The 26207-nt window shown below is 43.8% G+C and overlaps 1 protein-coding gene across 4 annotated transcripts in view; it reads left to right on the top strand.

Moving 5' to 3' along the window:
* Window positions 1-26207, top strand: part of PTPRG (protein tyrosine phosphatase receptor type G) — a 749834-nt gene that overhangs the window by 661213 nt on the left and 62414 nt on the right. For 3 of the 4 annotated variants that reach the window (XM_081245085.1, XM_081245083.1, XM_081245082.1), the window contains exon 14: window positions 16193-16279. The exons of the other annotated variant lie outside the window; for it this stretch is intronic. In XM_081245085.1, the coding sequence (XP_081101211.1) occupies window positions 16193-16279 (87 nt within the window). The remainder of the gene's footprint in view (window positions 1-16192; window positions 16280-26207) is intronic. 4 annotated transcript variants of the gene reach the window in all.

Below are 26207 nucleotides of genomic sequence, written 5' to 3'. Positions count from 1 at the left end.
AGTGGTGGACCCTGGTTTTGAACACAAGATGTCTTCAATCTAGAATCCATAAACTTATTGAACCACTGAGATACATACCTGGTACTACACTGAATCCTGTGGAGGCTGAGCATGATGGATGTTCAGCTCTAAGTCACACGGACTTGGGATCCGTGGGCCTGTTGTGCCAGTGCCTTACTGTTAGACTCAGCTGCTTTCTTTGACCAGGGAAGGGAAAGGCAACCAACATTTGTTGAAATGCCTACCGTGGGCTCAGGAGTGTGCATTGTTCTCATCCACTACTGGTCAGAACCATTTCTGTTACAGCTGACAGAGACCTCTTCCAAACTGCCTTAAGCACAGGAAAGAAAGAGTTGGTTGATTCGTGACGTTGGATGTTCAGGAGCATCAGGCCCAGCTCTTTTCGGAAGACAGACCAAGGAAAACGGGCCTCGGCATGTTTAGTGAGCCTCTCTCTCTCTCCCTCTGTCTCTGGGATCTGCACTCTCTCTGTATGGTCTTTCCTCTTGGGAAGGCCCTCTGACTGTTTCCACATGGTGGCCTCTGGCCCATGTTGGACTTACATCCCCCCATCCCAGTGGAAAGGGCATTGCTCTCCTCCAGTAGAGCCAGTTAAACCCCAAGATGGCATGTCTTAGGACTGACTCAGGCTATTTGCCCATCCCCAGAGCCCTCTGGCAGCCAGCGGGGATGAAGACTTGTCAGGCCTGGGTCTTATATTTAACTCTGGAGCCCAGAAATGAGGACATTGCCCTCGAAACCACATGCATTGAAGGTGGACAAGGGGTGGTTCCCCAAAGGACCGTCAAGACCCAGAGAGGTGACTGGATGCAGGTGCCAGGCAGACAGAAGAGGGCGGTGTCCCCTCCAAAAGCTGGGAAATCGGAATCAAGGAGGGGGAGGGATTTGCACTAAGAAAAGAGAAATCAGACTTGGATAGCAGGGGAAATACACGTGTAAATAGCCGGAAAGAAACAAGGCAGGCGTGTGAGCTCAGCGCGGCCAGCCTCAGGTTCTCACTAGGACTCTGGTGTCACGCGTGTGTGTGTCATGCCCTGGAAAATGAGGGGTGTTTTCAATCCTGTCTCAAGTGCAGGATTATTAAAGAGTGCATGCAGGAGTTTAGAAGGTTCAGCTAAGGGTTCTGCTATGAAATAATAAAGCTATTTTACTATTCTGTGGGCATCGGAGCCCCTTGCAGCTCCTATTCGGCAAGCGCTTATGGAGTTCCTGCCACACACCGTGCTGGGCCTGGTGATTTAGGGTTGATGGCCCTTACCTCAAGGCCCTCACAGTCCACTGGGCGATGCAGTCAGGTAAACAAAGACTATGGCGAGTGTATGGACAGGAGTGACAGGCAGGACTTGCAGCAGGCTGGGGGGCGGGGTGGAGTCAGACAAAGCTCCTTGGGGGAGCTGATGCCCGAGCTGGGCCTGGAAGCACAGCGGTCCCCAGCCAGTGCAGGAGGCGTGGCGCTGGAGAGAGAGAACCCGGCCTCTCGTAAGCAGGCACCTGTGGTTCAGTGTTGCTGGAACAAAGCATGAGGGGACAGGAGGGGCCCGATCGCGAAGGCCCCGGATGCCACTGCCTTATCCTGAGAGTGATGGAAACGCGTGAAGGCCCAAAGCTGCAGGAGGGCAAGACGAAAAGCGGCAAACACTGGGAAGTGAGGTACGAACACGGGCCAGAGTCAGACAGCCTGGATTTGGGGCCAGACTTCACCAGTCCCTCACCTCGTGGGTCGCCTTAGAGCATGTATTCCTACCGGGAATGTGATCATCCCCAAAGCGGCGAAAATGGGTTTGGGGAAGGTGAAAAAACTGACTTTTTGTATATCAAGCGCACACACACACACACACACACACACACACACATCTAGTACATACACAGATATGCAGTTTGTCATTGATATTAAAATTTCATTGGGAGGGTGTGATTAGGAAAAAAATGTCTATAAAGGCCCCTTAGGGGAAGTGCCTATGAAAAAAAGGGGGAGAAACACTACCTTAGACAAGACTCCTCCATCACCTTCAGCGTCCTCCTCTGCAAAATACAGTCCAGAAATGTGCCAATGAGTTCATGTGAGGATTAGGTCTGAGCACCAGGAAATGCTCATTCCAGTGCCTGGCAGGCGGCGAATATCAGATCCCTGACTGTAGAGAAAAATACAAATTTAATTCTGGGTCCTGCAGTGCCTAAAGAGAAGTCATTGTTCTCGAATAAAGAAAATCAGGTTTACAGATCTAAACAGATGCTGTCCCGGACATGTGATCATATCGTAGGACTGCACACACTTCCCAATTATATGTTCACTGCTTAACACATGGCTTGAAAATAACTTTCGGAATTTCCTTCTAGAATTCCTTCTTTTGCATGATCTCAGTTGTGCAAAGTACTTATCCTAGAAATAGCTGAAAGTTGCCTGTTGGGAGCTAAGGATAGTGGAAATGGAGGTGAACCTACCGAGCAGAACCATTTTGGGCCAAAAAAGGGAAGGGCGACCGTAAAGCTAATGATTGGTTTGGGTGATGCTTTCAATGGGCTTGGAGACAATTCCAGAGGAGCGCACCCTGAGTAACTAAAGATGTGACCCCACCCACGGCCCTGTCCCTTCCGAAACAACACTGAGGCAGGGTGGTCAGCCTGGGCAGTGCTGGAATCAGCTGCTGGAGCTGCTGCAGAAGATACCCCCCCGCCACCCAGTGGCCTAACCACACGAAGCTGAGTCCTCACCGTGTGACGTCTGAGGGGGGTTGGGCAGCCCTTTCCCACCTGTGGTGGAGAAAAAATTGATAGAAAAATCGACAAGGCACCTAGCTTTCAACTGCACGGCCCAGGAGTGTAATCCTCCACTCCTGTTTGCTCCCCATTGGCCACAGATGGCCCCCTCAGCCCCAAGGACACAGGATAAGTCGGGGAGTGCACTGATATTCGTGGAGCACAGCCAGAAGTATCCTTAAATACTTAGGCCCTTTGGCATCATTGGGTTAAGAGTATGTTTCCTGAAAGGGACCCCTTTGGAGGCCAATTGTTAGTCTTGTTACATCACATTTGGCCCAAACTAAAAAATATAGGTAGAGACCTCGTATATTTTTGGTCAACTGGAAGATATACAGAGGTCCATTGAGAGCTATTTGAGCAGCATTTTTACAGGTAGCAACATGAGTTTGTGGGAGAAGTTTATTTTGAAATACGGTTGGCTGAGATGTTACAGGTAGTTTTCTCTCCGAGTCTCCTTGCAAAGGTCTGCCTTGAAGAGATGTAGTAAAATCTGTAACAATGCAAAGGTGCTGTAAAGCTAGGAAGAAGCATGCAGAGCGTTTTGGCACCAGGGTCAGGGCGGTGGGACAGCTAATAAAGACAAAATCAAGGAAAAATCAATGAGCACTTACCACTTGCCTCCTTTTATAAATGGTGCCCTGTGTGTGCCTTTTAAACAGTGTAACCCATATCAACATGCGATGGTGCAGGGCTGTAATCGTTTCAATTGAAATGAGGGAGAAGAAATCAATTCAGTACTTTTTGAAGTGTGCCATTTTGGCCCTGTTCCTCAAGATGGTAACAAAACGCACCTTTTGAATGACTACAGTCAGAAAGGACGTTCCAAGAGCTCCAGCCCCCCATCTTACCAAGACAAGCTGTTATATGGCATTAATGTGCTGACGTTCCTGAAAAAGACTTGGAGCAGCACAGCTGCTGCCACTCAGAAAGAAGAGGAAATTTTGGAGAAGGTTTCTTTGCGATTTGCATAATTTGAGGTTGATGCTGGGGAAAAAGCTATATACAGGGTGTCCAGTCCGTATGCTGGGGCATGCAACTTGTTTATTTATTAACTTGTTCCATAGAATACCTTAGCAACTATGAGCAAGACATGAGCGTCCACTTCGAATTGTCAGTATTGTGAAGATATTTTTAATTCTTTTCTTTTCTGTAATCTTGAGGAAAATTGCTTTGAAGGTAGCTCTTCTCTCTCTGATGAGCAAAGAAAGTCTTACCCTGACATGGTTTCATATATCTTAAGGCCTAAACAGCCAAGAATCTTTTCTTGAGTATTCACCATAATACACATGTGCTAAGCGGATGAACATTCGAATCCTTGGAATTATTACATCCATTTTGCAGATCAGAAAACTGAGGCTTGGTAAAATCATGTCACAGTGTTAATCTTTGGTGGATCCTGGATTTGAACCCAGCCACTCTGACTTCATTGCCCACTGTGTTAATCATTACATTGTTTTGCCTAGACGAGGAATAGCTTGTCTGGAGGCATTTACTTCCTTCCACAGCCTGTTTTTATAGCACATGTTTGTGTGTTGAAAAGATCCTATGTTTTTGGGGCTTCCCTGGTGGCGCAGTGGTTGAGAGTCCGCCTGCCGATGCAGGGGACAAGGGTTCGTGCCCCGGTCTGGGAGGATCCCACATGCCGTGGAGCGGCTGGGCCCGTGAGCCATGGCCACTGAGCCTGCGCGTCCGGAGCCTGTGCTCCGCAACGGGAGAGGCCGCAACAGTGAGAGGCCCGCGTACCGCAAAAAAAAAAAAAAAAAAAGATCCTATGTTTTGGATTTGCCAAAAACACAAAGGAGAAAACTTGAGGACCAACTATATGTATTTTCAAGTGTTTTAGAAGCCAAATAGATTTTGATGTTGAATAATATCACGTATCTGTTCTGTTCTTAGTTCCAGCTAATCAGTGCTATCGTACCTTGATGACAAATTGAGCATCTTTTTTTTTTTTTTTTTTCCTGCGGTACGCGGGCCTCTCACTGTTGCGGCCTCCCCCGTTGCAGAGCACAGGCTCCGGACGTGCAGGCTCAGCGGCCATGGCTCACGGGCCCAGCCGCTCCACGGCATGTGGGATCTTCCCAGACCAGGACACGAACCTGTGCCCCCTGCATCAGCAGGCGGACTCTCAACCACTGCGCCACCAGGGAAGCCCTGAGCATCTTATTGACCGTAATTCTAGCTTGGGAAAGAACTTTCCAGAAGCATAAAACAGCTTTTCTTCTCAGACTCAGATAGGGCTGAACTAACTACATAGACTCTGGAACAGAAAATGCAAACTCAAAGTGGGAATTGTAACATCTAACCCGGGTTTGTTGTAGTTTGGTATTAGAAGGATTTCACTTTCTGATCTGAGAAATTCACATCCCTTTTCAGCCCATGACTGAGCCGTCTGTAAATTCCGTGGTAAATCAGTCAACACCAATTTAGCTTCATAGGCAGATAGAAGAAGGTCTCTCTTTTACTCTCATCTTTAGATGTTCAGAAATTTTGCCCTCCGTTGGTGCCTCCTCATTAAGAAGGCTGTTCATGAAAGCAAGTGCATTGTGTCGACATTGCAATTTTTCTCTTCCCTGGATGTTCGGAGGAGACAGCATAGTAAATAGGAAGGGACACAAACCACAAATGTGTGTGGGTTTTGAGTTGGCATAACGGAGCCTCTGGTAGACAAACAGATGCACGTCAGGTCAAGTGTGGGCACGCGCTACCACCCTTCTTGATGGAGGAATGGCAGACCACGTGTGCCCAGCAGAGCTTGCATCCCTCCTGGATTCCACAGTAGCAGCCGTGACACTCAGAGCTGCTGTGAGCCGGGCACACGCTCTGCGCCCATCTGCTCTAGCAGCGGGCGCTTCCATGTGTGCTCTCTGATGACTGGATTTGGTTTAGATGTTTGCCCTCCCCCCCTCCACCCCAGGAAAGTCACAAAGGAGATGGTGTAATAGCAGTGATTCCCTGCCCCCCATGCATGTGCCTGTGGACAGATAGCAAGGGGGAAACATTGTGTATCACAACAGTCAATAATGGTGAATTAACATGAAGCAAACATGACATGACTTAATCCTCATAGCAGCCATGGGTGGTGGCCAAGGTGGCGGGGACTGCATCACCTTCTTCCAAGGGAGAAGACAGTGTCCAGAAGGGGAATGGACTTGCCCAGGATCACAAGCTAGTATGTTTGGGAAGTACAGTTGACCTTTGAACAACGCATCTTTGAACTTCAGGGGTTGACTTATACTCGGATTTTTTTTCAGTAGTCAACACTACAGTACTATACGATCTGTGTTTGGTGGACTCCGTGGAATCACAGATGTGGAGGAACTGTGGATATGGAGGGCCAACTACATTATATGCAGATTTTCGACTGTGCAAAGGTCGACACCCTAACCCCCACATTGTTCAGGAGTCAGCTATATTCACACCTAGGGCTTTGTTTTGTTTTGTTGACCTAAGACCCTTTACAGCTGGCTTGTGTATTCCTTCCTTCATTTGTTCATTCAAAGACATTTCTCTAGTTTGTGTCAGGCGCTGGAGATGCTGTGAGGAGACAGAACTCCTGTCTCAAGGAGCCTGTAGGTTAATGGAGGAGATGAGCAGGTAAACAAAGGTTATCCCAGGTAGAGGTCAAGAACTGGCGGCCTCCACATCTGGTTTATGTAGCTGACTTCTTGTTTTTGGGGGTTTTTTAAAACATGTCCTCCCTCCCTCCCTTCCTTCCTTCTTTCCTTCCTTCCTTCCTTCCTTTTTTGGCTGTGCCATGCAGCACACAGGATCTTAGTTCCCCTTCCAGGAATCGAACCCATGCCCCCTGTAGTGGAAGCGTGGAATCTTAACCGCTGGACCGCCAGGGAAGTCCTGACATCTTGTTTTAAAAATCTGAATTATTGGGCTTCCCTGGTGGCGCAGTGGTTGAGAGTCTGCCTGCCGATGCAGGGAACATGGGTTCGTGCCCTGGTCCAGGAAGATCCCACATGCCGCGGAGCGGCTGGGCCCGTGAGCCATGGCCGCTGAGCCTGCGCGTCCAGAGCCTGTGCTCCGCAACGGGAAAGGCCACAACAGTGAGAGGCCCGCATACCGCAAAAAACAAAACAAACAAACAAAAAAACTGAATTATTTTGAAAATAGGAAGATTTTGCTTAAAACCCCAGCTGTCTGGGTTCTCGTGATAAACAGGGAGATCGACATCACTGTCCTCACATCCCCTCATGGCACTAGAAGGCTGCACAGAGCCAGCTGTGGTCCCCTGCTCGCCAGTCTGCCCGTCTCTGCCCTCCACTTAAATGTGCATTCTTCTATGCAAAATAAAGTCCACTTTTGTGGGCAGGCTCAGATTCTTTCTGAGGGGATTTGGGGCATGGACAGAGGCACTGGGTCAGACCAAGCTGCTTTTCTGTATCTCTTGTGAGGGAGGGCATGAGAATCAAAAGATGGGTTTACATGCAATTCAAGTCTAGAAAAAGCCAAGCTTCCCAGTCGTACTTTTTGGTGGCTTTGTGTGATCACCTTTATCTTTTCTGTAAACAGACCACTCACGGGGCCACCTGTATTCTGGGCATCATTCTTTCTTTTATAAACTGGTAAACTGCCCATGTCACTCATCTCTCTGGGGAACCTGTACCTGTAGGTATAGTTCAAGAAGTTTTTTTTTTTTAATCATTAGGAATAACTGTTACAATCCAGCTCGACAAAGCTTCACAACATGTGGAGCCAGTGGGGAGAAGAATGCACATTTCATGATGCCAAAACTGCTTGCCTCGGAGGGTTGAGTTTCTGATGACATAGTGGTGTCTTGCTCTGAGATGCTAAAAGCATGGGGGTAGGGAGCCTCTAGAGACCCCAGCTGTTCCTGAAGATGGGCAGCTATTTTTTTCTTTCTCTGGGTAGCTCTGTGCAGGGAGATCTGGGTCACGTGGGCGATCCTAGGCAACTTTTGCTCAACAACTGTTTCCCAAATGGCTACTCAGGGGCCTTTCAGAATTCACGAGAACCGTCCGTTGTTATAGTAACCGGCCCCCTGCTGTCTAGTTGGCCCTGAGATGCCAGTTGAAGCTCTTAGAACCAGGGAACACGTAGTCATTTAGACAAAAGCAGGGAGAGATTCACCACTAAAGGTTGCCATTTAAACACTGTGATACTTAAAAGACAGGACGCACTCTGTTCAGAAGTGAATGGATACATTTTTCAGCCAAGCTGGCTTTTCAGGAAAAGGGAAACTCCTTATAATGTTCAGTCTCTGCTACATAACCAACACCTTTCTTTGGATTTCTCTGAATTAAGTGTCCTCTCTCCCAGGGCTGATCAAGTCTGTCCTGTCGGGTTGCTCAGGTAGCCCCCTCGATTATTCAGGATGTTAGTTTTATGGCATTTGCTTCTCAGCGGAGTGTTGTCAGTTTACAGGGTGGTAGTTTGAAGCGCCTGTGATTGTGTGTGAGGAGAAACTGCGGAGATAGCCGGCTCCGCTCCAAAATTCCCGAAAGAGTGAGTCTGGCAGAATTCAGAGTAGGGCTAAGGGTTGAGAGGAAGTCTAAATATTTTAGGAAGCTGCAAATTTCAAGTTCTTATGAAAATTTGCAAAAACACTCCACACACTCGTGATTTCCTCGGATTAATGTTGGTAGCCGCACTGAGTATGTACGTGGTTTTGAGGACAGTTGTTGTAGTTGCAGAATGTACTCAATAGAGGGAGACAAGAAGTTCTGAATTACAGCACCCTCCCCTCCCCTTCCTCACCCCAACACTTTTTAATCATTTTCCCAAGTTTTGATTCCTCCCTAATTTGGTTTCTGCGCCAAGCACTTTTACCCAACTTGGAGTCTAATAATTAACAAAATAAATGAAAGCTTGTATTAAGGGAGAAGAAAAACCTAATAGTTGAGAATTAGAGGATGTCTATTCCTAGAAGTAGAAAACCACCAAGTAAATCAGAAGTTAACAAATGTTCTTTGAAATCACATAACCTGAATTCAGAGTTCTGCACGGGATTCATTAGAACTTCTAAAAAAGAGAACCTTCCTACATCGGAGTTAGTTTTTACTGTTCTATCAGTGGAGTTTGGAAAGAATAGGAATCCTTTCAGTGTGAATTGCTATAGCCCAGGCGGTTTGGGGATTAAATATAATTAAATGAACATTTTCCTGTGTGACAAAAGTGCATCTTTCAAATGCTAGAACCAAGTCTCCAATTCTCTGCTCATTTAAGTTTAAGGGGAAACAAAATATCGGACTTTATATTTGGTAATAACTTGCCAACTGCTACCTCCACCTTATCTGAGGAGCCCTCGTACTATTGCACCATCTGTATTGTGAATCAGGAAAGTGTTTGTTCAGAGATGAGAGGAGCGCATGGGGAAAAGGCAAAACCCCGGATTGGTCTAACAGCACCGAACTCAGAGAAATTTGTGGCAGAAGGGAGGTTCAAACGGTACCGAATAGATTCCTCCCAAGTTCTATTTATTCCAAGGGTATTTTAAGCCATCCTGTTTGCAGGGGAGCTTGTCAAAAATGGAAGGACCAGAGGTTATTATTGGGTTGGTGATATCTTTAAAAAATTTTTTTAACATCTTTATTGGAGTATAATTGCTTTACAATGGTGTGTTAGTTTCTGCTGTATAACAAAGTGAATCAGCTATACATATATGCCCATATCTCCTCCCTCTTTTGTCTCCCTCCCACCCTCCCTATCCCACCCCTCTAGGTGGTCACAAAGCACTGAGCTGATCTCCCTGTGCTATGCGGCTGCTTCCCACTAGCTCTGTTTTACATTTCGTAGTGTATATATGTCCACGCCACTCTCTCACTTCATCCCAGCTTACCCTTCCCCCTCCCCGTGTCCTCAAGTCCATTCTCTACGTCTGCGTCTTTATTCCTGCCCTGCCCCTAGGTTCTTCAGACCTTTCTTTTTTTTTAGATTCCATATATATGTCTTAGCATGCGGTATTTGTTTTTCTCTTTCTGACTTACTTCACTCTGTATGACAGACTCTAGGTGCAACCACCTCACTACAAATAACTCAATTACGTTTCTTTTTATGGCTGAGTAATATTCCATTGTATATATGTGCCACATCTTCTTTATCCAGTCATCTGTTGATGGACACTTAGGTTGCTTCCATGTCCTGGCTACTGTAAATAGAGCTGCAGTGAACACTGTGGTACATGACTCTTTTTGAATTATGTTTTCTCAGGGTATATGCCCAGTAGTGGGATTGCTGGGTCGTATGGTAATTCTATTTGTAGTTTTTTAAGGAACCTCCATACTGTTCTCCATAGTGGCTGTCCCAATTTACATTCCCAGCAACAGTGCAAGAGGGTTCCCTTTTCTCCACACCCTCTCCAGCATTTATTGTTTGTAGATTTTTTGATGATGGCCATTCTGACTGCTGTGAGGTGGTACCTCATTGTAGTTTTGATTTGCATTTCTCTGATGATTAGTGATGTTGAGCATCCTTTCATGTGTTTGTTGGAAATCTGTATATCTTCTTTGGAGAAATGTCTATGTAGGTCTTCCGCCCATTTTTGGATTGGGTTGTTTGTTTTTTTGATATTGAGCTGCATGAGCTGCTTGTAAATTTTAGAGATTAATCCATTGTCAGTTGCTTAATTTGCAAATATTTTCTCCCATTCTGAGCGTTGTCTTTTCGTCTTGTTTATGGTTTCCTTTGCTATGCAAAAGCTTTTCAGTTTCATTAGGTCCCGTTCGTTTATTTTTCTTTTTATTTCCATTACTCTAGGAGGTGGGTCAAAAAGGATCTTGCTGTGATTTATGTCATAGAGTGTTCTGCCTGTGTTTTCCTCTAAGGGTTTTATAGTGTCTGGCCTTACATTTAGGTCTTTAATCCATTTGGACTTTATTTTTGTGGATGGTATTAGGGAGTGTTCTAATTTCATTCTTTTACATGTAGCTGTCCAGTTTTCCCAGCACCACTTATTACAGAGACTGTCTTTTCTCCATTGTATACACTCTTGTCTCCTTTATCAAAAATAAGGTGACCATATGTGCATGGGTTTATCTCTGGGCTTTCTATCCTGTTCCATTGATCTATATTTCTGTTTTTGTGCCAGTACCATACTGTCTTGATTACTGTAGCTTTGTAGTATAGTCTGAAGTCTGGGAGCCTGATTCCTCCAGCTCTGCTTTTCTTTCTCAAGATTGCTTTGGCTCCTCAGGGTCTTTTGTGTTTCCATACAAATTGTGTAATTTTTTGTTCTAGTTCTGTGAAAAATGCCATTGGTAGTTTGAAAGGGATTGCATTGAATCTGTAGATTGCTTTGGGTAGTATACTCATTTTCACATTATTGATTCTTCCAATCCAAGAACATGGTATATTTCTCCATCTGTTTGTATCATCTTTAATGTCTTTCATCAGTGTCTTATACTTTTCTGCATACAAGTCTTTTGTCTCCTTAGGTAGGTTTATTCCTAGGTATATTTTTTTGTTGTTGCAGTGGTAAATGGGAGTGTTTCCTTTATTTCTCTTTCAGATTTTTCATCATTAGTGTATAGGAATGCAAGAGATTTCTGTGCATTAATTTTGTATTCTGCTACTTTACTAAATTCATTGATTAGCCCTAGTAGTTTTCTGGTAGCATCTTTAGGATTCTCTATGTATAGTACCATGTCATCTGCAAACAGTGACAGCTTTACTTTTTCTTTTCTGATTTGGAAACCTTTTATTTCTTTTTCTTCTCTGATTGCTGTGGCTAAAACTTCCAAAACTATGTTGAATAATAGTGGGGAGAGTGGACAACCTTGTCTTGTTCCTGATCTTAGAGGAAATGCTTTCAGTTTTTCACCATTGAGAACGATGTTGGCTGTGAGTTTGTCATATATGGCCTTCACTATGTTGAGGTAAGTTCCCTCTATGCCTACATTCTGGAGAGTTTTTATCATAAATGGGTGTTGAATTTTGTCAAAAGCTTTTTCTGCATCTATTGAGATGATCATATGGTTTTTCTCCTTCAATTTGTTAATATGGTGTATCACATTGATTGATTTGCTTATATTGAAGAATCCTTGCATTCCTGGGATAAACCCCACTTGATCATGGTGTATGATCCTTTTAATGTGCTGTTAGATTCTGTTTGCTAGTATGTTGTTGAGGATTTTTGCATCTATGTTCATCAGTGATATTGGCCTGTAGTTTTCTTTCTTTGTGACACCTTTGTCTGGTTTTGATATCAGGGTGATGGTGGCCTTGTAGAATGAATTTGGGAGTGTTCCTCCGTCTGCTATACTTTGGAAGAGTTTGAGAAGGATATGTGTTAGCTCTTCTCTAAATGTTTGATAGAATTCGCCTGTGAAGCCATCTGGTCCTGGGCTTTTGTTTGTTAGAATATTTTTAATCACAGTCTCAATTTCAGTGCTTGTGATTGGTCTGTTTATACTTTCTATTTCTTCCTGGTTCAGTCTCGGAAGGTTGTGATTTTCTAAGAATGTATCCATTTCTTCCAGGCTGTCCATTTTATTGGCATATAGTTGCTTGTAGTAATCTCTCATGATCCTTTGTATTTCTGCAGTGTCAGTTGTTAGTTCTCCTTTTTCATTTCTAATTCTATTGATTTGAGTCTTCTCCCTTTTTGTCTTGATGAGTCTGGCTAATGGTTTATCAATTTTGTTTATCTTCTCAAAGAACCAGCTTGTAGCTTTATTGATCTTTGCTATCGTTTCCTTCATTTCTTTTTCATTTATTTCTGATCTGATCTTTATGATTTCTTTCCTTTTGCTAACTTTGGGGTTTTTTTGTTCCTCTATCTCGAATTGCTTTAGGTGTCAGCTTGTTTATGTGAGATGTTTCTTGTTTCTTGAGGTAGGATTATATTGCTATAAACTTCCCTCTTAAGACTGCTTTTGCTGCATCCCATAGGTTTTGGGTCATCGTGTTTTCATTGTCATTTGTTTCTAGGTATTTTTTGATTTCCTCTTTGATTTCTTCAGTGATCTCTTGGTTATTTAGTAGTGTATTGTTAGCCTCCATGTGTTTGTATTTTTTACAGACTTTTTCCTGTAATTGATATCTAGTCTCATAGCGTGTGGTCAGAAAAGATACTTGATATGATTTCAATTTTCTTAAATCTACCAAGGCTTGATTTCTGACCCAAGATATGATCTGTCCTGGAGAATGTTCCATGAGCACTTGAGAAGAAAGTGTATTCTGTTGTTTTTGGATGGAATGTCCTATAAATATCAATTAAGTCCATCTTGTTTAATGTATCATTTAAAGCTTGTGTTTCCTTATTTATTTTCATTTTGGATGATCTATAGATTGGTGAAAGTGGGGTGTTAAAGTCCCCTACTATCCTTGTGTTACTACTGATTTCCCCTTTTATGGCTGTTAGCATTTGTCTTATGTATTGTAGTGCTCCAGTGTTGGGTGCATAAATATTTACAATTGCTATATCTTCTTCTTGGATTGATCTCTTGATCATTATGTAGTGTCCTCTTTGTCTCTTGTAATAGTCTTTATTTTAAAGTCTTATTTTGTCTGATATGAGAATTGGTACTCCAACTTTCCTTTGATTTCCATTTGCGTGGAATATCTTTTTCCATCCCCTCACTTTCGGTCTGCATGTGTCCCTAGGTCTGAAGTGGGTCTCTTGTAGACAGCATATATACGGGTCTTGTTTTGGTATCCATTCAGCCAGTCTGTGTCTTTTGGTTGGAGCATTTAATCCATTTACATTTAAGGTAGTTATCGATATGTATGTTCCTGTTACCATTTACTTAATTGTTTTCGGTTTGTTTTTGTAGGTCTTTTCCTTCTCTTGTGTTTCCTGCCTAGAGAAGTTCCTTTAGCATTTGTTATAAAGCCGGTTTGGTGGTGCTGAATTCTCTTAGCTTTTGCTTGTCTGAAAAGGTTTTAATTACTCCATCAAATCTGAATGAGATCCTTGCTGGGTAGAGTAGTCTTGGTTGTAGGTTTTTTCCCTTTCATCACTTTAAATATGTCCTGCCACTCCCTTCTGGTTTGCAGAGTTTCTAATGAAAGATCAGCTGTTAACCTTATGGGGATTCCCTTGTATGTTATTTGTTGTTTTTCCCTTGCTGCTTTTAATATTTTTTCTTTGTATTTAATTTTTGATAGTTTGATTAATACGCGTCTTGGCACGTTTCTCCTTGGATTTATACGGTATGGGACTCTCTGTGCTTCCTGGACTTGGGTGGCTATTTCCTTCCCCATGTTAGGGAAGTTTTCAACTATAATCTCTTCAAATATTTTCTCAGTCCCTTTCTTTTTCTCTTCTTCTTCTGGGACCCCTATAATTTGAATGTTGATGAGTTTTATGTTGTACCAGAGGTCTCTGAGACTGTCCTCAATTCTTTTCATTCTTTTTTCTTTATTCTGCTCTGCGGTAGTTATTTCCACTATTTTATCTTCCAGGTCACTTATCCATTCTTCTGCCTCAGTTATTCTGCTATTGATCCCTTCCAGAGAATTTTTAATTTCATTTATTGTGTTGTTCATCATTGTTTGTTTGCTTTTTAGTTCTTCTAGGTCCTTGTTAAATGTTTCTTGTATTTTCTCCATTCTATTTCCAAGATTTTGGATCACCTTTACTATCATTACTCTGAATTCTTTTTCAGGTAGACTGCCTATTTCCTCTTCATTTGTTTGGTCTGGTGGGTTTTTTCCTTGCTCCTTCATCTGCTTTGTGTTTCTATGTCTTCTCATTTTGCTTAACTTACTGTGTTTGGGGTCTCCTTTTCACAGGATGCAGGTTCGTAGTTCCCGTTGTTTTTGGTGTCTGCCCCCAGTGGCTAAGGTTGGTTCAGTGGGTTGTGTAGGCTTCCTGGTGGAGGGGACTGGTGCCTGTGTTCTGGTGGATGAGGCTGGATCTTGTCTTTGTGGTGGGCAGGACCACGTCTGGTGGTGTGTTTTGGGGTATCTGTGACCTTATTATGACTTTAGGCAACCTCTCCGCTAATGGGTGGGGTTGTGTTCCTGTCTTGCTAGTTGTTTTGCATAGGGTGTCCAGCACTGTAGCTTGCTGGTCATTGAGTGGAGCTGGGTCTTAGCGTTGAGATGGAGATCTCTGGAAGAGCTTTTGCCGTTTGATATTATGTGGATCCAGGATGTCTCTGGTGGACCAATGTCCTGAACTCAGCTCTCCAACCTCAGAGACACAGGCCTGACACCCGGCCAGAGCACCAAGACTCTGTCAGCCACATGGCTCAGAAGAAAAGGGAGAAAAAAAGAAAGAAAGAAAGAGAAAAATAAAGTTATTAAAATAAAAAATTATTAAAAATAAAGAAAAAATTAAAAAGTAATAAAAAAGAAAGAAAGAAGAGAGCAACCAAACAAAAAACAAATCCACCAGTGATAACAAGTGCTAAAAAACTACACTAAAAAAAAAAAAAAAAAGTACAGACAGAACCCTAGGACAAATAGTAAAAAGCAAAACCATATAGAGAAAATCACACAAAGTCCACCTCTTCAATTTGGGATAATTCGTTGTCTATTCAGGTGTTCCACGGATGCAGGGTACATCAAGTTGATTGTGGAGATTTAATCCGCTGCTCCTGAGGCTGCCGGGAGAGATTTCCCTTTCTCTTGTTTGTTCGCACAGCTCCTGGGGTTCAGCTTTGGATCTGGACCCGCCTCTGCGTGTAGGTCGCCTGAGGGCATCTGTTCTTCGCTCAGGCAGGACGGAGTTAAAGGAGCAGCTGATTCGGGGGCTCTGGCTCACTCAGGCCGGGGGGAGGGAGGGGTGCGGATGCGGGACGAGCCTGCGGTGGCAGAGGCCGGCGTGACATTGCACCAGTGCATGAGGTGCACTGTGCGTTCTCCCGGGGAAGTTGTCCCTGAATCATGGGACTCTGGCAGTGGCGGGCTGCACAAGTTCCCGGGAGGGGAGGTGTGGAGAGTGACCTGTGCTCGCACACAGGCTTCTTGGTGGCTGCAGCAGCAGCCTTAGCGTCTCATGCCCATCTCGGGTCCGCGCTGATAGCCGCAGCTTGCGCCCGTCTCTGGAGCTCGTTTAGGCGGTGCTCTGAATCCCCTCTCCTCACTCACCCCGAAACAATGGTCTCTTACCTCTTCGGCAGCTCCAGACTTTTTCCCGGACTCCCTCCCAGCTAGCTGTGGAGCACTAGCCCCCTTCAGGCTGTGTTCACACAGCCAAAGTTGGTGATCTCTTTACCTTCCATTAACACCAGGGGTGACAGAGGTTTCTAATACCTAAAGACAGCTTTTTAAGAGCAAAGTTCCCATTTCCCATTTCTTATCTCAGCATAAAAGACCTTAACAAGCCCAGATAGCATTGTGTGTAACCTTTCCCTATGGAACATCCCCCCAGTGAGGCCTGATGGTGGGGTTTGTCTGTGATAGGTGGGAGGGGGGAATCGGTGGAACTCTTGGTGGCCATTTGAAAGTATTGTCTGCTATACCTGTTCTCTTTTGTTTTTTGTCCATTTAGAGGGTGTAACAAAATAAAGTCCAAGGGCTTTCCCAGACGTTTCCATGAAGTGCCTTCGTCTGGGGAGAGAGGAGAGAAGGGGAGCAGGTGAGGGGCAGTCAAGCTTAAGGGGGGGGGTCTCTTTGGCGGGACTGGCTTGCCGGATTTTTGTTCTGTTGCCATGGGGATTAAAGCCCTCTAGACAGCACGGTGCTGAAACTCACCTGTTCTACCCCAGCTCCCAAAAGTATGACTTGCAAATACCAATGCAGCTTGCAGGTAGCTGGTAGCAACGAAATGTATGTCCTGTGCGTGCTTGCTTTGCTTGATTTTGCCTTTGGGGGGGATGTTTTTTGTTTCCAGGATGGGGGTGTGTTCTGTGTTTATGTATCTGTATGTCTGTTGCATCCATTTTCTTTCTGAAATTTCAGATGTTTGCATGTTGGAGAGCTTTAAAAACAACAGTTTATGCATGCATTTAGCCTTATAAGTGAAAAATATCTTGTAGAAACCTAAATTTATAGAAGAGTTAAAGAAGACGACTAGGAAGGGAAGAACAAGTAAGTGGGGTTACATCATGTGGTTTTCCATAAGCAGGCTAAGATTTCAGAAAATAAGTAGGGCTTCCCTGGTGGCGCAGTGGTTGGGAGTCCGCCTGCCGATGCAGGGGACGCGGGTTCATGCCCCGGTCCGGGAGGATCCCACGTGCCGCGGAGCGGCTGGGCCCGTGAGCCATGGCCACTGAGCCTGTGCGTCCGGAGCCTGTGCTCCGCAACGGGAGAGGCCACAACAGTGAGAGGCCCGTGTACTGCAAGGAAAAAAAAAAAGAAAAGAAAATAAGTAAAAGTTCTAGATAGCTTGAATACTTGAAAAAATTATTGTCCTGGAAAGATTTATAATAAACCTTTAGAAGTCGGGATTATGTAATTTTAATCACCACACATGAGCCCTTGATAATACTTTTGTAAGGCTTATCTAGGCAAACTCTGCTTGATATGGTAATTAATACTTTAATATTAAATGGCCAATTAGGATAATTCACTAATTAATATTTTATCACTTTCAATGAACCCATTTATTGAATTTACATTAGAATTTTTACATGGAATTATTTGTCTCCATTGGTTGTGGGTAAATCAGATTATTAGATGAAATTGTAGCTATCCACCCACTATAATCAGGGATACCTATGAGATGTATACCTATCCTAAGATGGTATAGTATAAGAATTATGGAAGATTAATGAGAAATTCTATGATCCATCTTCTTTTAAGGTCAACGGTGCAATTTTGGCCTTTTAGAGCAAGGCAGTAAGTGCTGACTCTGGTAATGTAATTATTCTTTCTATGATCTCTTTTTACTTATTGAAGTCTTCAATTTTGGATCACATTTTCAACACTCCAAGGGTAAAAACTGAAAGAGAAACCCCTCTGCACAAGCTTTCAATTCAAAGATCTAATCTTAAGAGGGAGACCTTGAACATCAATTAAATGCCTAACTTTTATGCCCAGTTCATTATAAATATAATGTGGTTTTGACTGTAACACTTTTAAAAGCCAGCATTACCTCGTGGATGGCACAAAGATAAATGCTCTTCCAATTTCTAAGTCCTTTCCAGAAATGATGCCATAGCCAAGTGGACTGTTAGACTGTTACTAAGTCTAATTTTTGTACTTGGCCCCAAATGTGGGAGTGTGCTCGTTAGAGATATATTTTAGATCCTGAGAGGCTATGTTTTGTTATAAAGCACTTCAGTCCCTCTGGTATCTTCTGTACTTCTGAGTGCCAGAAGCTTGGGGGAAGCACAGTTTTATGTAGGTCTAGAAGTTGAGAATTATCTTGGGAAACTACAAGTATTTATAGAATTCACCTACTTGTGAATCATGTCTTTGACTTTACTTTTTTTTTATAGAATTAGCAACTAAGACAGACCTTGGCTCAGGGAGTTGTGAGCTCTCACTGCAGTTCTACCTCTTCCTGGCTCTGTGACCTTGAGTTACTTCCCAAAGCCCTCTGAGCCTCAACTGACTCATCTAGAAAATGGGTCTAGTGATCGTTCCTTGTCGCGGGGCTGTGAAGAGTAAATGAGGTAATAGGTGTAAAATGCTTAGTGCGTGAAATGTATTACCCCATTAGAAGATGAGGGAACCGGGGCTCTGAAGAGTTACTTGTCGGGGCCACCCTGCTCAGGTGGCCGAGTGGGGACTGCCACCCCTGTGGTCTGAATCCTTAGCGATGCCGCTTCTCCTCACTGCCCCACGTGCTGTGCTGACTACTCCATGGTGAAGATATGGGCCTGGTAAAGACCTATACGCAAGTCTCCGCTCTTCCCTGCTGGCTACCCTGCCACACTCTCTCCCTCCAGAGCCTGCCATTCCTCACTCCTCCTGAGGGTTCTGTGTCCTGAAGACCTCCAGCCAGCCCACTTTCCCCTCCCCTCCCCCTACTCTATCCCCAGGAGATTTTGTGGAGCCCCCTGACCCAGTTGCATCCTCTGCTGCTCTATAAGAAGCCTTCCAGGGGACAGGGGGCCCTGCTCCTCTTGGCCCCTTTGTCTAACCTCACTGGCCTTAACCACTCCTCTCCCACGTCAGGAGGGAGGGACGGTCAGTGTAGTCCAAGGGTGGACAGAATCACCAAGCAGGACCAAGGCTGTAAGAAGGGATCACTGATTATCTCCCCAGAAGGGGGAAGAAAAAACAATAAAAATCAGACCCAAGTGTTTACTTTTCCAAAAAAGTTGTAAATTTTTCAATTTTTAGGATTTTGAATAGGTAATACTTGACACGGGTCAAAAGTCAAAAAGTGTAAAATTATATATACTCCGAGATCTCCATGCCATCACCCACCCACCAAACTCTGCTTCCTACCCCATCATGAACAGGTAACCACTACTACTAGGTAATTGTCTATTCTTAAAGGTTGCTCTGTGTGTGTGTGTGTGTGAGTGTGTATGTGTGTGTGTGTGTATGAACCTATATCCCCTTATCTCCTTTTACAGAGGAGAATACTGCATACACTGTCATAAACCTTCTTTTTTCACGTAACGTGACTTTTCTCTATGCGTATATAGTTTTCTCATTCTTTTTTACAGGAGCACGATATTTTTTTGTATAGTTGTATTGTGATTTGTTTAACTAGTCTCCTGTGGCTGTCATTTTGGTTGTTCTCAAGTCTTCTGTTATGACAAACAATAGTGTGGTGAATAACTTTATATGTTATTTTGCAAGTGGATGAGTCTATTTGTAGGATAAATTCAAGAAATTGGCTGTATTACGAGCTACGTGCATTTGTAATTTTGATAGATGGTGCCACATTGCTCTCCCTGGGGAGACACCAAGGTGGGCTTCTACTAGCAATGCACGAGCCTGCCTGTTTGCCTATAGCTTTTCCAGCACAGTGTGTTGTCAAACTTCGGCATTTTTGCTAACCTTAAAGGTGAAAAAAAAAATGGTGTCTTAGTGTAGTTTTAATAAAGTGTTCTCTGTTATTGTAAGTGAGGCTAAACATCTTTCATATGTCTGTGCCATCTGTATTTCTTTTTCTGTAAATTGTTTATCTTTTGCTCATTCTTCCTTTGCATGGTCGGTCTTTTTCTATTTAAGAGAGAGCTCTCTTGTCAGCAATATGGGTTGCAAATATTTTTTTCCTAATTTGTGGTTTGCCTTTTAACTGTGTTTATGCTGCTTCTTTTATGTTGATATAATTGGATTTATCCATAAATTTCTTCTTTGGTTTCTGAGTTTTGAGTCGTCATTAGAAAATCTTTCCCCATTCTGAGGTTACTTTTTTTACGGTACTTTTATGGCTTCAAATTTTAATGTGAAATTCTTAAATCATTTGGAATTTAACCTGGTTGATAGTGTGATGTCTGAGTCAACTTTTTTTTTCCCAGATGGTCCCAGGTATTTAAAAAGTACTGCAATCTGGGGCTATTTAGTGAAGAAGCACGTAATACCTCACTAGATCCTTAAAATAAGACTCTTACAGCAAAAGCCTGACTGACTTAGTTCAGTCAGTATGTTAATGAAATAAGTAGTTGCCAAAGGTTTTTACCAGACCATTTTATGAAACAGATACTGAATCATATGTGCACTAAATAAAATGTGAATTTCCTTGTCCTAGCTCCTGCCCAAAATAAGTTGGACCATCCTGTCCCCGTTAACCCTCCCAGTCAGTGGGGAATTGTGTCAGGGCTCTAAAACAGCAGCAAGATAAGGTGAAGAGTTCCTGAAGCCTCAGTCCAGAAATGAGAACATTCCAGGCCAGGGTCCTAACTAAACGGGAGATGACTTCAAAGCCTTCTTTCTGGGTAACAGCTGGGAGTGTTGGCAAGGACTGCCCAGAGCTCACTTCCTTAAAACCAGCTGGAACATACAAACTGCCCTGTTCAGGTTCTCAGTCTTGTCAAAATGTGGTTTATGAAGTGACCTTTTCCTCTCTTATCTCCTGGAAAGCGTTACCAGTACTTCAGGGTGTCTGCAAGGGTTTCTTGGCAAACTTAATATCTAGCTAGGAGGGATGTTGCCTTGAGACCACTGATGTGGATATAATTTGTTAATTTTCTCCCACCTTCCTAAGATGTTAATTGCAGGCAGTCTGTATCCTCCAATCAAATTCTCACTGCAGAAATCAGATTTTTGTCACTTCCAGCTGTAACGAGACTTGAACGGCACATCTCTCCTACCCATGTGAGATCCAAAATATTTCAAGACACTTTCTCCTCATTTAATATCTCTTTGCTCTGTCACCCCCCCCCACTCAGCTTCAACATAATTTTGTTCGCTTTTCTCTTCCCTTCCTCCCATCATCTCCTCCTCACACCTGACAAGCCCCACTGATCCAGGTTATGGCAACCATCTGTCCCAGGATTTCCAGGATAGCCCTGATGTGAATTATGCCATTAGGTTATCCCCACAAGGACATTGGTATTTGTCAGATCCCATGTCTCTCTGACGGTTTGGAGAATATGCAAATGAGAAACACAGCCCTCAATTCTTTTTTCTAGAAGATCCCCTCCTGAAAAGATACTCCAAGTATAAACTGAGTTTTACAAACAGAGTCATTTAACATGCAGTAAAGGAGACTCAACTGCAAGTGAGTGGTTGCATGTGAAACACCTCAGCTCAGAACTTACACTGGGCTCTTTTCTAAGCGGGACCCCCGCATTATTTCTAGCAGACCCTCCTCTTTGAGGAAAAGCCCATCAACGCCCACAGACTTTTTCTTCTATTGTTGTCTTTGTCACTTCCATTTCTTGAAACATTTTGCCCGAATATATCAATCCATGTCTTTTTAACACAGCCCTCAGTCATCTTCCTGGAAGGCATGCGAACGTGTTACCACTTTCTATTTATAAATGGCTCTTATTCATACACGGTTTACTACAACAGCTCCATTTACAAAAGTAAATACTAACGTGATTTCTGTACTCCACCGCGTGAGAATGAACGGGATTATTAGCGGGCGTGCTGCCGTAAATTTAGATGAGGGCAGTATACAAATCAGTTACGATTACTTAATTAATATTCAACAGCAGCTCAGCCAATGGCCCGTTCTAGCCTGCAATTAGCATTTTGAGCTGCACGCCACTGACAAACTCCTTGTCACTCTGATGTGATTATAAAACCATTGAGCTCAATTTGAAGACAGTGACTTGGTTCCTAATCCCTATATATCAATATTTGGTTATTTTGTAATCTGGGTTTTTCATAGGAGTCTAGAAATCATGTTGTGATCCTGCTCTCGCCCCGGCCCCATCAGTCATACTGATGCTAAGGGCAGTGTTACTATAAGCCGAGGACCCTGGATGACAACAGGGTGACATCTCAAGCTTGCCAAAGGGATGCCCATTTTGACCCAGATTTCTAGAGACCTCAGAAACCCCCTCTCCTGTAAGCGGGTCTGGATTTCTGCCTTCGGAGGAGCCGTACGGAGTGGAACTCCACACATTTCCAATATTCAGTCTTCCTGGACTGGAGGTCGGCACTTAGCTTTTGAAAAGTATCAGTCACCTAAATTATTCCCAGCTTCCTGTTCGAGGGGCAGGAAGAGGTCTAAGTAAGAAAATTGTTGGGACACATCAGAGGTTATCTAAGCAGGTACCTGGGAAAACAGGAGCAGCAGAAAGGAAAGCCTTTCTGCAGAAGTTTGCTCTCACTGGGTGTTCTGCCTTAAGATGTGTCAGATTCCTGGAAAGAAATGACAGGCAAGGAAGGGAGAATCTAGAGGGTTCCTGCTTATCTTTGTAGTTTGCTGCAGTTTGTTTGAATAGGAAGCCTCTGTAACTTGAGTCTATGTATTAAGTTATAAAGCACTGCCAGAGTAGCTGTGTGTGTGTGTGTGTGTGTGTGTATTTCATTCGTCAAGAGAGCCAATTAAACACACGAGCCTGTCCTGTGCTGGCAGCATGTGTGTTTCGGTGGGGAGCTCTGGGAATTGGCATTGATGGCTTACTGATCTCAGTTGGTATCTACTGCATCCTGACTAGAAGATGTACTTTGACATGGGCTGTGCTTTCTCAAGAGTAGAATTTTTTTTTTTTTTTTTTTTTTTTTTTGTGCGGTAGGCGGGCCTCTCACTATTGTGGCCTCTCCCATTGTGGCACAGGCTCCGGACGCGCAGGCTCTGCGGCCATGGCTCACGGGCCCAGCCGCTCCGCGGCATGTGGGATCTTCCCAGACCGGGGCCCGAACCCGTGTCCCCTACATCGGCAGGTGGACTCTCAACCACTGCACCACCAGGGAAGCCCAAGAGTAGAATTTTTGATTTTTGAAAAAGTCTTTCTTCAAAATGTATGCCTTATTTAAAAGAATGAAAAGTTATTTTTAGAAATTTCAGTTCGAGACCCATTGTTCATGACTGTAAGCTTTAAGTGTCTGTGGGTTTTTAGAAGCCAGGCTGATGCATACGTGCCCATTCCTGCCACGAGGCCTTCAGACACTGGATGGGTCTGGACCACAGGTAGAGGGGTGTGGTCTTGAGACCAGGGAGCTGCTAGCCAGGATCCACTTCTGATCAGCTACTGGAGAGGATATAGTACATTATCCTTTTCACTTCTAGTCGAGCCTTTCTTAGAAATCTTAAACCATGAGCCCATGTTGGTTTTCTAAAAAGGGATGAAGGAATGGAGAGTAATATAGAAAGCTTGTTTCCATTTTGCTACTTAGAACTTCCTGTGAGATACACATAGTTGACCATCTTTGGTCAAGAACCAGAAGCATTTGGCCTGTGTTCCGGGGCTGTGTCATTTGAAACATGCATACCGTTAAACGGTAGACTCTCATTCGAGGTGAGAGATGCTTAGTCTGTGAGAGGCATAGGAGAAGTGGGACCCAGAGACTCACATCTCCCATTTCATTTTCGTTCTGGCCCAGATTCCCCTCCAGCTGAATAGAGGAAAAGTATCTCCTGCAAACTGGGATGTCTTTTTCTTGCATCCATCTGGGAGCGTTCAGTGAACATGTGATGGAACTCTATCGTGGTACTTGCTTCATGGGCCGGGGAGGGGGAGTTTAGAAAGCCATCTAACTCGGTGGTTTTCAAATTTGTTCAAGTGGCAGGACACCTGGAATTCAGGACATCAGAACATCATGAACTGCTTGATAGTAAAGTTAGTATCGACAACTTCAATTCCTTCATAGAAACTAAAATTTATTTTGCTGGCAGACAAGTAGAGCCATAAAGCCACAAAGGTGGCTTAAAAGGTAGCTTTAGGAGGAAAAACTTTCATTTGAGAAATCTGAGTTTCTTCTGTGCTCTGAGACTTCTGTTCCATACAGTGGCAGAACACTTGGCTCCAACTTGGAGAATTCCTTCCTGTTTCTGAGAAACTTATAACAGAAACAAAGCAGAAGAACTTTCATGTTTTTATTCAAGTATATGCAATACAGTTTTTCTTTCTGTGTTTGAGATGAGCATGTTAATGTCCTTGAATTCTTTTTTTTTTTTTTTTTTTGGCTGCGCCGTGCGGCATGAGGGATCTTAGTTCCCTGACCAGGGATCAAACCCATCCCCCTGCCTTGGGAGCGCAGGGTTTTAACCACTGGATCACCAGGGACGTCCCCATCCTTGAATTCTTAATACTGTTTCCTATCTCATAGGGGACCCTTTAAAATCTAGAGTCTTCTCTGGGCATTTTTAAGGTGCCTGCCATTCAAGATTTTTTTATTTTGTTAGGGCTTTCCTAGAGTGCTGGAGACTCTCAGAAACCGTTTTTCTCTATTTTAAAAGCTTCCCAAACCAAAGAGATACGTGCCACTGGGTGATAACCAGTGCGTAATTGAAACTTCAGTGGGGTGCGCGTGTGTGCGTGCATGGGTTGGTGGGGGGAGCTGACTGACTTCAGGACCCTCCAAAACTAAGGTGGACTTAAATTCCTAAATTGGGAAACTCAGAGTATCAGGAAAACACATGCTCAAAGGTAGATGAGGCAAAGTAAAAGATAACTAATTTGGATCATTACTAAGCCAGTCAGGGTCAATGAAGAAAATAAAAAGATCTGTTCTCAGCTGCTTAAAGCACATATATAGGGGTAGGGGTGGGCAGAGAAAAAGGAAAGAAAGAAAGAAGGCGGCTAGCGGTGAAAACAGAATTTATGGTGGGAACCCATCGGACTGTAATTTGTAGTGAAACTTGAAAATGTATTTTTTTATTCCAAACATGATCTACTTTATAGTTTTCCCTTTTTAAGGTACTGGCATAAACAAATACTCACTGTGAAGAAATAATTTTAGAAAATGACTCTTGATGATCCTAGAATCTTTTTCATTCAATGAGGGGTTTTAGAGTCAGCTATTTGGAAGTGAACTGGACCTAGATAGAACTTTGAAATTGCATGCTCGGTGACACAGTCGGGCATTTTCAGAAATTTTATCTCCATTTTCCTGAGCTCAGAATTAGAGACAAGACTGCCTCTTCGAACACTTCACAGTTGAGACATTTAGAGACATTAAAACTTCCATTTTCTTTTCCTCTTCTCCAAAATCACTGCCTTTACATTTTTATTCCTGGATACTGCTGAAGGCAAAAAAAACCCAAAACAAAACAAAGAAAACCCTCTCCTAAGATTTCTCTGAGATGAGCAAGTTCAATAAAATGTCATGTGATAATGACTCTGAACCAGCCCCTTTTCTTAGATTTTAAACTCAGTGTAGAATGTGTACCCCCAGAGTGTTCATCTCCGTGTGGTCACTGGTAGTGAAAAGGTGACCACAGCTGAGCACCGTAGTCAGTCCCTCGCCCAAAGTAGACCCCCAGTCAATAGTTATTCAAGAAATAATAAGTTAGATATCTAACAATGTAGTGCATCCATGAAGTGGAAGAGACATTAATGTGAGATGTCACTTCATACTTGTTATCAAGGAGATACATATAAATATGACCTCATTTTGACCTGCCTGTCTGTATTTGGGTGAGATTACATCAGTAGCCCCTGATGGATCTCCTTGCTCCGTTCTTGCTGCTCTGTACTCTGTTCATCACCTAGCAGCCAGAGTGAGCGCTTCAAAGGAGATGAGTCAGACCGTTCCAGTCCGTGGATTAAAGCCCTCCGTTGGCTTTCCATCGCTCACATGCCAGTGAAGCTTGTGGCCTTCGACCGGCACGACCTGGCTCTTGCCCACCTCTCTGGGTCCACTTCTTTCCCTGCTCTTAAGTCTGGCTTCCTTTCAGTTCCTGCAGTGGATGAGCTTACTCTGTTCCAAGGCTCTTTTAACCAGCTCCTGGATCTGCCTAGAATGGTCTTCCCCTATACCCTCCTACGACTGGTCCTCCCCAGTCAGCTGTCAGCTCCGATGCCACCTCCTGGTGAGGTCCCTTCCTTCACCTCCCCGCATCAGTTAGCACCACCTCATCCTGTTTTATTTTCTTCATAGCTCTTGACTATTTGAAATTATTTGTTTACTTGTTTGTTGTTGATTTCCCCAAGAGACTATAAACTGCCATGAGGGCAGGGACCTCATCCGTCTTGTTTAGTTGAGGGGCTCCCAGCCCCTCACTGTCAATGATCAAGGAACAGTCAATAAGTGAGGAAAAG

The sequence above is a fragment of the Mesoplodon bidens genome (assembly GCF_964165515.1).
Source record: "Mesoplodon bidens genome assembly, chromosome: 10".
Taxonomy (NCBI): domain Eukaryota; kingdom Metazoa; phylum Chordata; class Mammalia; order Artiodactyla; family Ziphiidae; genus Mesoplodon; species Mesoplodon bidens.
This window is presented reverse-complemented; position numbering and strand designations above follow the sequence as displayed.